Below are 15,356 nucleotides of genomic sequence, written 5' to 3' on the forward strand. Positions count from 1 at the left end.
GTCTTGGCTTCTTTGCTCTTTGGGGCTGGGGGGGGGGAACCCGGGCTTCCCCTGGCAGCCCCAGCAGCTCTGGGAGAAGCGGACAGGCTGCGCGCTCTTTGGGGCTGGGGGGGAATAAGATTTTTTTTCTTGATTTCCCCCTCTAAAAACTAGGTGCGCCTTATGGTCCGGTGCGTCTTATGAGGCGAAAAATATGGTAGCATAGTTGGCTTGCCTAGTAGTTTTGTCACAACGGCCCTCGTGGGATTACCTTTCACTTTGAGCTGTGCTGTGGAGGTATATGGTCCAACCCGGAAGGTGACGGTGCCTGAATCTTGCTGGGTCACCTTCCTCAACTGCAATATGTGGACCCTGCCTTTTTCAACGGAGATCTTGTTCATCTCATTGCTCTGGAGAGAGGCCTCCTGAAGCTTCCACTCCACGTCCTTCGCATTGTCGTGGGAGACCTTGCACTCAAAGGTCACATCTTCATCCTCAAAGACCTCCATGTTCTTCAGCCCCCTAATGATGGTGATGTCAAGTCCTGCAAGTGTCAGCGATGGTGGAAATTGAGGGGGGAAAGTTCTCATAGTGTGGACCATCGCCATTTGATGCAGCCAGTGCTTTGTTCTCTGTAACTATCCTACAAGCCAGGCATGCATATTTCTTTTATTAAACAATACAGTGGTACCTCTGGTTACGAACTTCTTTCATTCCGGAGGTCCAGTCATAACCTGAAACGGTTCTTAACCTGAGGTACCACTTTAGCTAATGGGGCCTCCCGTTGCCGCCACGCCACCGCCATATGACTTCTGTTCTCATCCTGAGGTAAAGTTCTTAACTCAAGGTACTACTTCCAGGTTAGCGGAATCTGTAACCCGAAGTGTTTGTAACCTGAGGTGTTTGTAACCCGAGGTACCACTGTATCGACACAGTATATTGATTGAGTGTAGGAAAACCTCTAAGTGCTTTCCAAGAAATGTTTAAATTAACAATTGAAAAAGCAGTTGAAAACAATTTAAAATGCTTTAAAATAATTAGCAGTAAAAAAAAAAAGATTATAATGCGTCAAAATCTACATGTCTGGATATTATTTTATTTATTTATTTATTTATTTATTTATTTATTTATTTTTAACCCTGACGGGACTCAAGGCATCTTACAGATAAAAGCTTGTTTAATAAAAAAATGTTGTAAGCAGGTGCCAAAGTTAGTACATCAAAGGTGGTTGCCTAATGTCAATAGACAGGGAGTTCCAAAGTGTGGTTGCTGCTGCCACACTAAAAGAGCTGGTTTTCTGGAAGGGCGGAACAAGTATCAGGTGGCATCTGCAACAGTGCCACTTCCACAGATCTAAGCAGTTGAATGAGAACCCATGGGGTAACTGTGAATATTCTACCATTCAAGAAGGAACACAGAATTTACTACTATGCCACAGAAAACAGCATCTGGAGAATATAAAGCTTCCATTTCTCTTACTTTTTAAATTGCCTGCATTCCATCTGTTTTTTGAAAATTAAATTGGAACATACCATGATCTAGCTAAAGCCTACCCTGGATCCAGTGTCTAATGCAATGGCCATGCATGTTGAGTTATACATTCTTGGCATACAAAAAGATAGGGTTACCATATGTCTAGGAATTCCCAGACATGTCTCTTTTGGGGGTCCTACATGTCCATCCAAGGGGAATTTAAAATATCCTGGATTTTGGGTTTTTATTTTTTTATCTTTTTTGTTTGGGGGGGCAACTCTGGTTCAGGTTCTGGTGCAGGTGACCTGGGCTCTGGCGGAGGGACTATCAGACAATTGCCCTTGAAAAAGCTAAACAACTTTTTGTGTCTGGATTTATACCTCTTGAAATATGGCCAGTGGCGTAGCGTGGGGGGTGCAGGGGGGGCCGGCCGCACCGGGCGCAACATCTGGGGGTTAGGGGGCGCAAATCCACGGGTTAGGGGGCGCAAATCCACGGGTTAGGGGTGCAAATTACTTGCCTTGCCCCGGGTTCTGACAACCCACGCTACGCCACTGAATACGGCAACCCTAAATAAGAGAGGTAAAGGTAAAAGACCCCTAGAAGGTTAAGTCCAGTCAAAGGCGACTATGGTGTTGCGGTGCTCATCTCACTTTCAGGTCAAGGGAGCCGGCATTTGTCCACAGACAGCTTTCTGTGTCAAGTAGCCAGCATGACTAAACCACTTCGGCGCAACGGAACACCGTGACGGAAACCAGAGCGCACGGAAACGTCGTTTACCTTCCCGCCGCAACTGTACCTATTTATCTACTTGCACTGGCGTGCTTTCGAACTGCTAGCCCAATGGTTGCCATTAATTTGATTCTGAATTGAGTTTAGAATGAATTGATTTTAGAATGCATTTCAATGAATTGATTGTGGTTTTATGTGAACTGTGTTACTTTTATTGTTGTTAGCCGATCTGAGACCGGCTTTGGCTGGGGAGAGCGGGATATAAATAAAAATTTTTTTTTTTTATTATTATTATTATTATTATTATTATTAGGTTGGCAGGAGCTGGGACAGAGCAATGGGAGCTTACCCCATCGCAAAAGATTAGACTGCCAAATTGTAATGGCAAGAATTGCCAGGAATGCTGCCTCTTACCTTTAACTTCCAGCTTTGCCGACGTGGTTTGATCCCCAGTGATGCAGGAATACTCTCCACTGTCTTTGGTTTCCAAATCGCGAACAACTAGCTCGTGCTTGGCACCTTCCTGTTTCATTTCGTATTTGGGACCGGGATGAAGCGCCACGCCATCTTTCCTCCACTCCACCGATGCCTTAACCACCGTCACCTCGCAGCGCAGCCTGGCTGTTCCACCTTCTTCCCCTTTCTCATTCTTCAGCCATTGCTTGAATTCAGGCTTGAGGGCTGTGGAGCCAACAACAAGAGATGAAGACAAAACATGGGCCACAATGCTCGTAGGTGCAAGACGAGGAACCGGTCTGGGAAGGCGAAACCCCGGTGGAGGCTCCTTCCTCACGCAAAAAAAGGAAAGAAAGAAAAAGCTGTTTGGAGGAAAGAAACAATAGATGGAAACAACGGAGATGAGCATCATTCACAACATTAGAGATTTTGCTGCAATGTGGGGGACTGTTACCGTTAACCATATGCAAGGACATCTTCAAGGTCCATGGTGAATACCTGGTTTTTCCCTAGTACAGTTTGCTTTTGCTAGGATGGCTTTAAGGAGTTATACTTAGTTTGTATCAACTTGCCCGGTGGGACAGTGGGAAGAACAGTAGTCAATCAGGACTTTTATCTAGCAATAATAATAAGTGTTTCAGACAGTAAACACGTGGCATTCACTGCAACGGAATGCAAATGACTATGATGACCAAAACAATAAACTATATTTACTGCATGGCTGTGAATAGCTCCTAGTTTCACATTTCAGTGTTTTGAAAATTGCCATTCTTAACAACGTACAAGACCCCAAATTTCAAAATGTCAACACAAGGCATCTCAAATCTTTATGGTTTAAAAATTCTGTGAAAGTACCAAAAAGAAAGTATAAATTGCCAGAAACTGGTCTTATGGTGTTATAAGTTATGGTGTTATAAGTTATTATTACTATAGGGACTTCCGGGTTAGCGCCAACGACGAATGGCGGAGTTCCTCCGATCGGAGGAATGGGCTCCGTGGAAATTGGGTCTTCCCGCCGCGGCGAAGGTGGGGGCCTGCTAGAAATCCCAGGCGGAGAAGCCTGGGAATGTGGGGTTCAGCAGAGCACCAAGAGTGCCTCCCCTACTCACGAGGAAACCCCTTTTCGGGCCTCCGGAGTGAAGTGGGGTGAGCAGCGCGGTGCTGTGAACCGATCGCTATTTCCATGGAGGGAAGCCGCACAGCCATCGCTGGAGAGCGCTGACTTTTTCCTGATGACATTTGGACTCTAAATCAAGTACCCGTGAGTAAAAACGGAGAATTGGATCAAGAAATTTGCAAAATTTATGAATTAGGCACAAGCGGGAAGGTTTAAACAGGAAGTCCGCCTTCCGCTTTTTGTATATAGACTGAAGCAAAGACCTTGCAACCTAATAGCCTGGAAAACTGCTTTAAAGTTGGAAATTTCCTGCATCCACAACCAATAAAACCCCCTTGGAAGCAGGAGAAAAGGGGGGGGGGAATTTGACTGTTTAATCCTGCAGGAGGAGAGTAAAGGAATTTAAGTTTCCATCGTCCCAAACCTGGGGACGGGGTGTCGGGACAGAAATTGTTTGAGACGTCCATTGATTGAAAGTGGAGTACTTTGACAGATAGTTAAAAAAAAAAAGAAGAGAAACAAATTAACTTCAACGCTACCTTCTGCATTTCTGTATTTTAAAGATACAAAGTATCTGAAAATTGAAAGGATTTGAAATCGAAAGTAATCTCCTTTGTTGGATACATTTCAAAAGTGGATATAAATAGAAATTGTGTCCCCTAGAGGGAGCCTGTTAGTTTGTTGTTGCAGTTTACTTGGACTCTACAGCTGCGAGATTTGGATCGTGGGACCAGCCGTTTGACCTTGAACAGAAATGTGTTGGAAGGAAGGTTTGGTGTCTGCCCTTGGCATGACAAATGCCTTGCTGGAGCAGCTGCATGAGAAAATGAATTTGATGCATGAAAAATTGGACTTGATGAGTGCTGTGGCCAGTGAATATGATTTAACAGGGAATAAGGATAAAGAAGTTATACAGCGACCAATTCAAGAATCTGGTTTGACAAGGCAAGTCCAAGGGCAGATGAAGAAGGAAGAGGCAGTGATTATTCCTCAAACAACACAAATGGAGAGATCCAAAGTCCTGCAGGAACAAAAGCCACTGCGTTGGAAGATTGAACTTGGAGAGTGCTGGGAAGTGTTTGAAGTCAAGGAAGCTCTTAACTCTAGCGGGACTATGAAACAGGTGAACAACTATCTTTTGGATAAATACTTTTTGGATTACAAAGATGACGACGGGGAGTGGGACTGGGGGGAAGGGGCCAGTCTGACGAAGGAAAATGGAAATTATTACCGGATGGAACCCTCCGGAGACCCACTCCCCAAGAAACCAACAATAGACAAAGAAGTGCGTAAGCACAAACAAGGACAAGAAAATGTGCAGAAGGGGCCTAGAAGAGACTTAAGGGCCTCGGACATAAGAACACCAGATTGATGGACTGGATGTAATGGACAGAAAGGACTAACATGACCCGAAACCAGGAAGAAGGGATGTTAGATAAAAATTAGAGATATGAAGGGAAATTCTTTTGTTAATTTTGAAATTAGTGTAACATTAATGAAATATCAGGGAATATGCTGGAAAGGAACTAAATTGGCTTTAGCAGAAATGATTTAAGGAGATATGAATGAATATGATGTAAACTTTAAAATTTTAAGAATTTTAAGATAAGATAAGGTTAAAGAGATTAAGGTAAATTGAATAACAGATTAAATTAAAAGATGGAAAGGTTATGTTGAATTAATAAATAAGATAGATTGTGAAGATTAATCATTTAAATTAAAATTGAGAAACATGGGAAGAATTTGCTGGAATAATGAATTAAACTAGAATACGAAAAGGGAGGTGTGAGGAAGTTCAAGAAATAAGCAAATGAAAAGTTGTAACTGAGATTTGTATTTTTCTTTTTTGGTTTTTTCTTTTTGTTTTATTTTTTGCAGTATTTTTCTGGTTTTCTTGTTTCTATGTATTGATGAAATTTTGAATAAATATCATTTAAATATATATATATATATAAGTTATTATTACTGTTACCATCACCTCCACTACTACTATAGGCCTGGTTCACTGCAGGCACACATATGTTCATTACTTGATGACGGCAACATCTAAGTAACAACTTTCATGGGCAAATAAGTCATCCCAGATGAAACCTTGCAGGCTGAACTTTCAAGTCACCCAGTGTCCTCTCCTGCACAATGCTGACCACTAGTTCAAACATTCAGCTGCCAGTTATCACTTGTAAATCAATCAAGTGCAAAGCAGTTAAGTCATGTGTGTACATGAGCAAGTAGGGACGCGGGTGGCGCTGTGGTCTAAACCACAGAGCCTAGGGCTTGCTGATCTGAAGGTCGGTGGTTTGAATCCCCGCAACGGGGTGAGCTCCCATTGCTCAGTCCCAGCTCCTGCCAACTAGCAGTTCAAAAGCACGTCAGAGTGCAAGTAGATAAAGAGGTACCACTCCAGCGGGAAGGTAAACAGCATTTCCGTGCGCTGCTCTGGTTCGCCAGAAGCGGCTTAGTCATGCTTGCCACATGACCCAGAAGCTGTCTGCGGACAAACGTCAGCTCCCTTGGCCAGTAGAGCGAGATGAGTGCCGCAACCCCAGAGTCATCCATGACTGTACCTTTATACATGAGCAAACCATTCCACAGAATGAGACTGAAATATTTACTTTGCAGCCCTACCATAATCCCAAACTTATTTATAATTCTAGAATTTGACTATCGATACATTCATTGGCTGGATCCATTTCACACACTTTACCGTTAACTGTTAAGACAGCAGTTGTCTTCTGGTCTCCACATGTGCAGGTGTAGCGCCCAGCATCCTCCATGTCTAAATTGTGGATCGCCAGCTCTGTGACAGTTTCTTCCTGCCTGATTCGGTACTTGTTGCCTTCTGCTAGTTTCTTTTCTTCCTTCATCCACTCCACCGGAGCGGCCTTGGTGAGCTCACAGTGTAGTGTGGCCGTTTCATTTTCAATGGCGTTTACATCCTTCAGTTCCATTTTGAACTGTGCTGGGAGGGCTGCAGAACACAGATTTATAAATGTATGATGACCCAACACTAGTAGCTGGGTGATATGAGACGAGGGAAGGTTGTAGGTAATATAAGGTGGAATGGGGAATCTATACAAAGTCCAGGTCCAATGCCAGTTGATTTTCAATGGAAATGCCTCCATTGGCTTCATCAGGCATTGGCACACGGTCTTGAAAGGGAGACAGCACTTTGGGATGGTGGGAGGTCATCTCTACACACTCCTTCTCAAAAAACGAGACACTGACATGGATGTATGCTACCGAAACGCAATGGAACACAGGGACAAGAGAACAGAAAGACCAGGAACAGGAACACAGGAGGATGTACAATGTATTTCAGGAACAACTTGCAATGGAATGATGAAGTTCAAGTTCAGAGATCAATGGGCAATAAAATACTCATCCCACAGTACTTGCACAATGCAATTTTACTGTTGACTGTCAAGGAGACTGTCGTCTTCTGGTCTTCATGGTTGCAAGTATATTCTTCAACACTCTTTGAATCTACGTCAGAAACAAATGGGTCTTCCTGCTTAATGAAGCACTTGTTGCTGGGTCTGAGACCTCTATGCTTCTTCCTTCCCTCCACCAAACCATCAGCCTTTGTCAACTCAAGTACCAGAGTGAGTCTTCTGCCTTCTGTGACTTCCTGACTGTGCAGCTCTTGTGTGAAAAAAGGCTTTTCTTCATGACATTCAAAATTCAATCTGTAATTACTACTACAGTGGTACCTTGGTTTACGAACTTAATCCGTTCTGGAAGTCCGTTCTTAAACCAAGACGTGCTTTCCCATAGCAGCGGGGGACTTGATTTACAAATCACACACTCAACAGGAAGCAGAACATGTTCTGTTTCCAAGGCAAAGTTCACAAACCAAAACACCTTCTTCCAGGTTTGCAGCATTCTTAATCCAAGTTGTTCATAAACTAAGCTGTTCTTAAACCAAGGTACCACTGTATGTAGCAGCCCTTGATTTGACAACAATGGTTTCCCATCATATGATGGATTCCTTTGGGCAACATAATTCCACCTGATTCCCATTCGCTTGGTGGCTGCAGAAGACGCTGCTTGCTTGGCATATGTGTGATAAATCTTCTATGGTGCTCAACAACAAGACATAAACAAACAGAGACATGTGATACACATAAGGTGCACAATAGCTGAACGCGGACACATGTTGCAACCAGAACGGCTCCATGCATTACCAGTGGAACACACACACAAAGTTTAAACCAGGATGGTAGCCATTGGAAGACAGCAACACGAAAGTAGTTGACGCAAGGACATCAGAAGACGCCGAAATGGTAATGATGAAGGGGTCTTCTCACGTATACACAGCCACTAGTTCAACAGAGACAGAGGATGGTATTCCAAAGGGGAAAGAAGTGGAAAGGGACAGTAGTGAGATGAAGGAGAGGGTGGAGCTTCCCAAATTGCGATGTTACAAGGCAGCGTGAAAAGCCCATTGTTTGTCAAGTAGCATTGTTTACCATTGACTCTTAGGGTCGCAGTGGTCTGGTGGTCTCCACAAACACAGGTGTATTCTCCTGCATCCTGTTCATCAGGGCTGTGGATCAGCAGCTCTGAAATGGCGCCTTCCTGCTTTAGTGTGTATTTCTCACTTTGTCTGAGGACCAGCTGCCCCTTCCTCCACTCGACTGGTTCCACCTTGCTCAGCTGACACCGAAGAACAGCAAGTTCACCTTCGGTGGTTTCCTGGTCCCTTAGTTCACCTTTGAAATAGGCAGGTAAGGCTGAGGATGCAACAGATAGCGGGACTGTTAGGCATTTATGCAGGTGGCTACTCAGGGCCACAGGAGAAGAGAACCAAATGAAGAATAAAACTGAAAACCAGGCAAATTAGACATGCAATAGTAACTTCCTATTATTATTTTACTCTTTTATTTTAATTCAGAGTAGAATCCCTATTAAAGAAACCAACAATGACGGCAACAAGGAGCAATTTTAATTCAGGATTCAAGCTTGCCATAGACATTGGTGTTTCAAGTTCCTACGGATCCACCCCACTCCCTGCCCAGTCCACCAATTTTCTATTGGTTTTAGAATGGTCTCATCAAAGTAAGAGGGACTTTGTAAGTCCAGAAGTACTAGGAGAAAAACTTGTCTTGTCCCATTCCTACTTGGTGGCAGGAGCAGGGGGAGAAGCGGGAAGACAAAATAATATAAAAATATAAAAATAAAATTATAAAAGAATGTTAAAGAGTTGAGATAGGTATTGCACAAAACGTAAGTTTTAGAAGTGATACTAGGAAGTCATCTAATCAATGTTGGCCTTTTGCTTTTACCATGGACAGTTAAAGCAGCTGTTGTCTGCTGGTCTCCGCATGCACAGCTATAATCTCCTGCATCCTGCAGTTCTGCATGATCAATAGTCAGCTCTGCAGTAGCCCCTTGCTGCGTCATGATGTACTTGCCACCTGCATTCAGCAGGTTGTGTCCTTTCTTCCACGCCACTGGGGCATCTTTGCTCAACCTGCAGCGCAGTGTTACTGAGCCTTCTTCTGTAACCTGCTCACTCTTTAACTCTTCCTTGAAAAATGCAGGGAGAGCTACGGGACATAAAAGAAGCAGAGCGCGTGAACATCTCCAAAAGTTTGGACCAGCAGGTACAGTTGTGAGCTGTGCTAAATGCATTATGAATCAAGTTGTGGAAGTCCATGGCACTTGGAAGTGCATGCTCACTATGCTGCAGACTAGAGTGGGCACTGTCTTACACCTTGTGTCTTCCAGATATTTCGGACTACAATTCCCACCATCCCCAGCCAGCACTGATGGGAGCTGTAGCCTGAAACATCTGGAGGGCACTAGGTTAGGGAAGGCAGATATTCTGTAGCTATTCAGGGTGAAATTAACAAATTTTCTGAGAAGTTAAATCGCAACCCATAGTTTACCATTGACTGTCAAAGACGCTGTAGTTTGTTGGTCTCCACACACACAACTATAGTTTCCCATATCCTGAAGATCTAGTTGATGGATCTCCAGCTCTACAGTGCCACTATCTTGTCTCATGATCCACTTTTCACTAGCTTGGAGCACTTGGCCATCCTTCTTCCATTCCACGGGTGCGACCTTGGTCAGCTGACACTGCAGTGTGGCCACGCCACCTTCTGTTGCTTCCACGTTCTTTAGGTTGTGTTTGAACCTTGCAGGCAAGGCTGAGGATCACAGAACAAAATCATTGCACTTAAAACAACAAGTGACCACTTGGGAGGAGCACTGTGGACCACACAAAAGGAGCGAGAGACAATCAAAACATACAGGAAGGCTTTAAAGGCAGGAAGCTGATAACAACTTGTTGTAATTGCAAACACAGCTTCCTGTCTTCACCATTTATGGGAAGCCAGTGGAAAATTTAACAAGACAGAGACTGTTATCTTGTGGAAACACCATCGAAATGAATTGGGAACAGGTAACTTATTTCAACGATGATTGCTTCTAGACAAATGTTGACAGGCCATGCCCAACAATAGATACGGATGACGAACACAAACATGTGGAAGTTAAATCCAACTCCAGATAATGTACAGTTAGTGGGATGGTAGGTGACCACGCATTTAACTTCTTTACCATTCACGGTCAAGGAAGCTACTGTCTTCTGGTCTCCACAGACGCAGGTATATTCGGCAGCATCTGTCAGTTCCAGATCTTGAATCAGCAGCTTAACAACAGAGCCTTCCTGTCTCATTTTGTACTTATCACCTTCCCTGAGCAAGTGCTGCCCCTTCATCCACTCCACCGGAGTGGCCTTAGTTAGTTCACAGCATAGAGTGGCTGTTCCTTCTTCTGTAGCTTTCACATTCCTTAGGGGCTCTTTGAAGAGGGCTGGTGGAACTGGGGGATACAACACGTAGAGCCTGTTAAAGCACACTTACCCAGATGCCCACTGCGATGGACATGACAAGTCCAAATTGGGTGTTCTTCAAAGACAAGCAACATACAAAAAAAAAATGGGTGAAGGGATGGTGGAAAACATTATGGTTCTTTTAAAATATATGGCATTACCATGTACTGCTAAGGCAGCTGTGGTTTGCTGGCTGCCACACACACAGGTATAATCGCCCGAATCCTCCTCTTCTAGGTGATGAATCAGCAGTTCCACTATGGTGTCCTTCTGCCTCATCGTGTATTTTTCACTGTGCTTCAGTGACTGGCTGCCCTTCTTCCATTCGACCGAAGCAGGCTTGCTGAGCTTGCAGCGCAGGGTGGCCACCTCGCCTTCCACAGCTTCCATACCCTTTAGTTCTTCTTTGAAAACTATGGGCAAGGCTAAGAAACAAGGAAGCAGCAAACACTCTCAGCAACCTTGTGTTCTCTCAGTGTGGGTGAAATGAACAGATCTCCACAGCTGCTACTGTTTAACGTAGGTTCATGCCAGTATTCTTTCCAGCTGAAGTGAGACCACAACACACCACAGAAGTGGACATGCCACAGCGATATCGTTAATGTGCATTAGCCAGACGACGGAACACTCCATGTCAAAACAAAGTAATGGGAATGCATGAGGTCTTTCGAGGAGAGCAATAATGCAAGGATGCTCTAGAATTATGGTTTTCAAACTTTTTAACTTTTGGGAACCTTTTCTATATCTATTTGTCTACTTGTTGGTTTGCTAGGGAATCCTTACTCATTGCAGAGGTTATGGGAAATGTTCTAGAGGAACACACAGTCCTGAAAAGACCCAAGAGTAAAAATTATCCTGCAGCTGCTGCTGGTGGGCAAGCTGTCTATCAGGGAAGCTCATCTTCCATTGCAGATCTTCTAACTGAGGAACCCTCAATAGCCTTCTGAAGAGTTCTAGGTTCCCCCAGAACAGAGTCTGAAAATCACCACTCTAGAATAGAGGGAAAACAGTAGATAGACCAAGGGGGTGATCAGTGCAGGAACATGCACTGGGATATCCAGTGAGTTAGGAAGATATGACAAAACACATCACAGAGGAGAATGCGATGTCAACACACACAGAGGACAGGCTGGGAAGAACGACCAGGGTTTTCCAGACTACCCAGACATTTAGGACACACTGATTTACCGTGCACCGTCAGAGCCGCAGTTGTTGTCTGGTTGCCGCACACACAGGAATACTCTCCAGCATCCTTAAGTTCTAGGCTGACTATCACAAGCTCTGAGACAGCACCTTCCTGCCTCATTTTGTACTTGTCACTCGGTTTGAGTGACTTATGCTTCCTCTTCCACTCCACAGGAGATGCTTTCGTCAGCTCACACTGGAAGGCAACCGTCCCATCTTCCAAGGCCTCTTGATCCTCCATGCCTTTCTTGAAAAGGGCAGGGAGGGCTAAGAAGTTTAGAATGAATATATTGAGTGAATGTCAACATCTGAAAAACGTTTCTTACATACATTGAGAGTCTGGGAGGTTTAAAGACCCTCCTCCACAATTCTCTGCAATTCCCAGCAAGAGAATCAACACACCAGTAAAATCAGTATTAGTTGTATATTACCAAGATTACTCCATGGCCACCTGGTTACGTTAACTATGGAGGATAGCAGAAGTGACAATGCAGCAGAACCTTCATTATGCTGGATGTCCATTCAGCCCAAACCTACTGTGTGCCTCTTTTATATACTTCTATATTACCTACATCCTTGAGAATACAGCACTCTTGTTTCCCTGGTTTCTGTTAGAATTCCTGCTCCACAATTGCAGTCATGGGATTGTTGTCTTTCACATGAGGGTATATGTTTTGACTCCACAGAGTGGGAAGTGACGGAGACAGGATGTTTGTGTTACTGTGTTCCGTGAACTGGGACTATTGTCCTTTGTCCTTTTTCTCTTTACTGTCTGATGCTAGAGAGAGAGGGAGCCATGCTGCAGTGCTCCGTGTGTGTTTAAATGTAAATAAAAGTAGATTAGCCAAAATGCTGAGTTGCTAAGGTCTGTTATGCAACTGCGCAAACTCTGCAGATCCCTAAGTGTGCCGGTGTTGGTTGGCATCGGTCGCTGTGATGTTCGGGCAGAAGAAAGCTTTTGAAGCTCCCGAATGATCTACCAGGAGGGAGGGAACATGCCAGTCAGGCATGTCTCTCTGCCAGGGTCCTACTCGAGTGTAGGCTGAACTCCTGACAGTTTCTGCATGTTTTGGTTGTTTCCCTGGGTCTCAAAATACAAGCGATAATACTCAGCCTATCAGTGTTGTAAACCTCTTTAGATCTCTTAGCTACATGGGAGAGTCCAGGAGGACAGACAGATAAGGATGGCTGCTTTTCCTGCGGTTACTCATGTTGCATTTGACAAACGGGAAATAGAACCATTAAATGTACCATTCACTCTCAAGGAAGCCAAGGTCTTCTGGTCACCAAAGGTGCAGCTGTAATCTCCAGCATCTCCCAGTTCCAAACTGTGGATGACAAGCTGAGCAACAGCACCTTCTAGCTTCATTTCGTATTTGTCGTTCGGCTTGAGCACCTCATTGCCCTTCCTCCACTCCACTGGAGCTGCTGCCTTGGTCAGCTCACACTGCAAATTAGCTGTTCCACATTCTACAACCTCCAGGTTGCTTAGCTCTGTTTTGAAGCGTGGAGGCAGGGCTGGAGATCACAAAGAGCACATTAAAATTCACAGCAGTTGGGAGATTCCAGGAGATTCCTCTTATTCACCACTTACCCTAGTATTTACAGTATGGCTTTTCTGATTTCCAAGAAGGTATCAGCATGAGGGAGGGCAAATGATACACTTGTACATGGAACCTTAAGTACATCGTGCCACTGAGAAGAAAGAAGAGCCTATAACTGTCCCCAATTTTTGGCCATGGTTCTTGAAGACAGATAGTTGCTCGCTCCTTGGACTTCTCATGCTCCTATTGCTAGAATTGTCCAATGAGCTGCAACATGAGGGTTCCCTGCACAAAATAAGCCTTGTGGCTCGGGGTTGACTTGCACTGTACACCTCTGTGTTTTGCATGGTCTCCATGGCATAATTCACCAACCCAGGTGGGTCTTAACTGTTTCTGTAAGTAGAAGGACTTCCGAGAATTTGGGCAGACTGTCCAAGACAGTCAGGAGAAACAGTATTGCAAATGAGAACTGACAGAAACTGCATAGAGGACAGTCATGTCCTAAACACAAGTCAATATTAGGTTAAAGAAATGAATGTCTATGCTATCTTGTGTCTGCGATGATTATTTGTAAAACACAGTGCAATCTTCTAAAACAGGCTCAGGGCTGCTTCACGTTTTTTAGCAATGAGAGCCACTATTATGCCTCCCCCACTAGCCCTGCAAAATGCCTTTCGCTCCATATCATCTAGCCTATAGGCTCCTCTCCTTTCCTCTACATTCCTCTTCCCCCCAAGCCCCAGAGAAAAGCACACGCGATACTATATGCCCCCTTATGCCCCTCCTTCTGTTGGAAAGCTCTAGCTAGCTTGATAACTCTGCAACCATGTGGAATTAAATGCTCCTAATGCAGCTGCCTCTGCCCCAGTTTCACATTTAAATACTTTATTGTCACTTGTACAACTTGTATACAGTGAGATTACACGAGTAACCCGCCCCACCCTCAGCTCTCTTAGTCTTAATTCCCTTCGTTTACTGACGCACACCCACCAGACCCGAAAGTCAGTTGCCCTGTTGTTATCTTTTCATTCAGCAGCCAACAGCCTGAGGGCGTAAATCATCCCTGAGAATTTTCCTCACTCTCCTGAGGCAACGTTCTACCAGTTTTGTGTACAGACATCTGTACAGTAACAGCAAAACAGGCCAGAAGGAAGCCAGTTCCTCTACTCCCACCTTCACCAAACATCCATGCACACATCTGTTGGCAGCATTCACCCAGCGCACTAAACCAAACCTTGGGTTGGCAAGACTGCACAAATGCGTGAGCTCCCAGAGAGGAGACAGCAGCCTCTCTGCTCCTTTTTCTAGGGCAGCGGTTCTCAACCGGTGGGTCCCCAGATGGTGTTGGACTACAACTCCCATCATCCCTGAGCTCTGGCCTTGCTAGCTAGGGGTGATGGGAGTTGTAGTCCAACAACATCTGGGGACCTACAGGTTGAGAACTGCTGTTCTAGGCTTAGCATGCCATCTAAACTGGGACTTGTGGTCCAACTTTCTCATCCCTAACCACAAGCTGTAACCAAAGTTTGACTTACCTCATCACGTGAACCTGGCCACAGAGCATCTGGGCTGAGGATCTAGTGGGTGGTATTGAGAACCTGTAGCTGCTTTGAGGAAAACCTCCTCTCCTCCCTCCACCATTCCCAGTATACAAACTGTATCAGGGCCAATGAGAGACTTGTGCCCAAAAATGGATTATGTACCACCCCATGCTACAGCTCAGTGAACTATAGGGGGAGAGTATGGTTGGAATGATTCAAGTTCCTTAAATAAATGTTATTATCCATATATACACAGAACACGGTTAAATATCCTGCCTTATCTTCTTGCTGCTGATGTCTGATGGGCCATGGGAACCTCAACATTGACTAAGTTGCCCCCAAATGCTATGAGTAAATTATAGCTAGAGCATTTGCATCAATTTTGGTACACTTAGAGAAACAACAAAATGGGACTTAGGAAAAAGAAACAGGATAATTACCACTATCAATAGAAACCCAGTGTAGAAAGGTGGACTATATTTCACATA

The 15,356-nt window shown here is 44.5% G+C and overlaps 1 protein-coding gene across 50 annotated transcripts in view; it reads right to left on the reverse strand.

The window, feature by feature from the left end:
* Positions 1-15,356, reverse strand: part of OBSCN (obscurin, cytoskeletal calmodulin and titin-interacting RhoGEF) — a 267,376-nt gene that overhangs the window by 148,112 nt on the left and 103,908 nt on the right. For 20 of the 50 annotated variants that reach the window (XM_083578984.1, XM_083579001.1, XM_083578979.1 and 17 more), the window contains 10 exons: positions 13,035-13,301; positions 11,787-12,050; positions 10,760-11,023; positions 10,325-10,588; positions 9,649-9,912; positions 9,043-9,306; positions 8,227-8,490; positions 6,462-6,725; positions 2,599-2,865; positions 251-523 (listed from right to left, as the gene is read on the reverse strand). In XM_083578984.1, coding sequence (XP_083435110.1) covers positions 251-523; positions 2,599-2,865; positions 6,462-6,725; positions 8,227-8,490; positions 9,043-9,306; positions 9,649-9,912; positions 10,325-10,588; positions 10,760-11,023; positions 11,787-12,050; positions 13,035-13,301 — 2,655 coding nt within the window. The remainder of the gene's footprint in view (positions 1-250; positions 524-2,598; positions 2,866-6,461; positions 6,726-8,226; positions 8,491-9,042; positions 9,307-9,648; positions 9,913-10,324; positions 10,589-10,759; positions 11,024-11,786; positions 12,051-13,034; positions 13,302-15,356) is intronic. The other 30 variants (XM_083579023.1, XM_083579021.1, XM_083579020.1 and 27 more) reach the window with 6 other exon arrangements.

Source organism: Podarcis filfolensis, assembly GCF_964270895.1.
Source record: "Podarcis filfolensis genome assembly, chromosome: 12".
Taxonomy (NCBI): Eukaryota; Metazoa; Chordata; class Lepidosauria; order Squamata; family Lacertidae; genus Podarcis; species Podarcis filfolensis.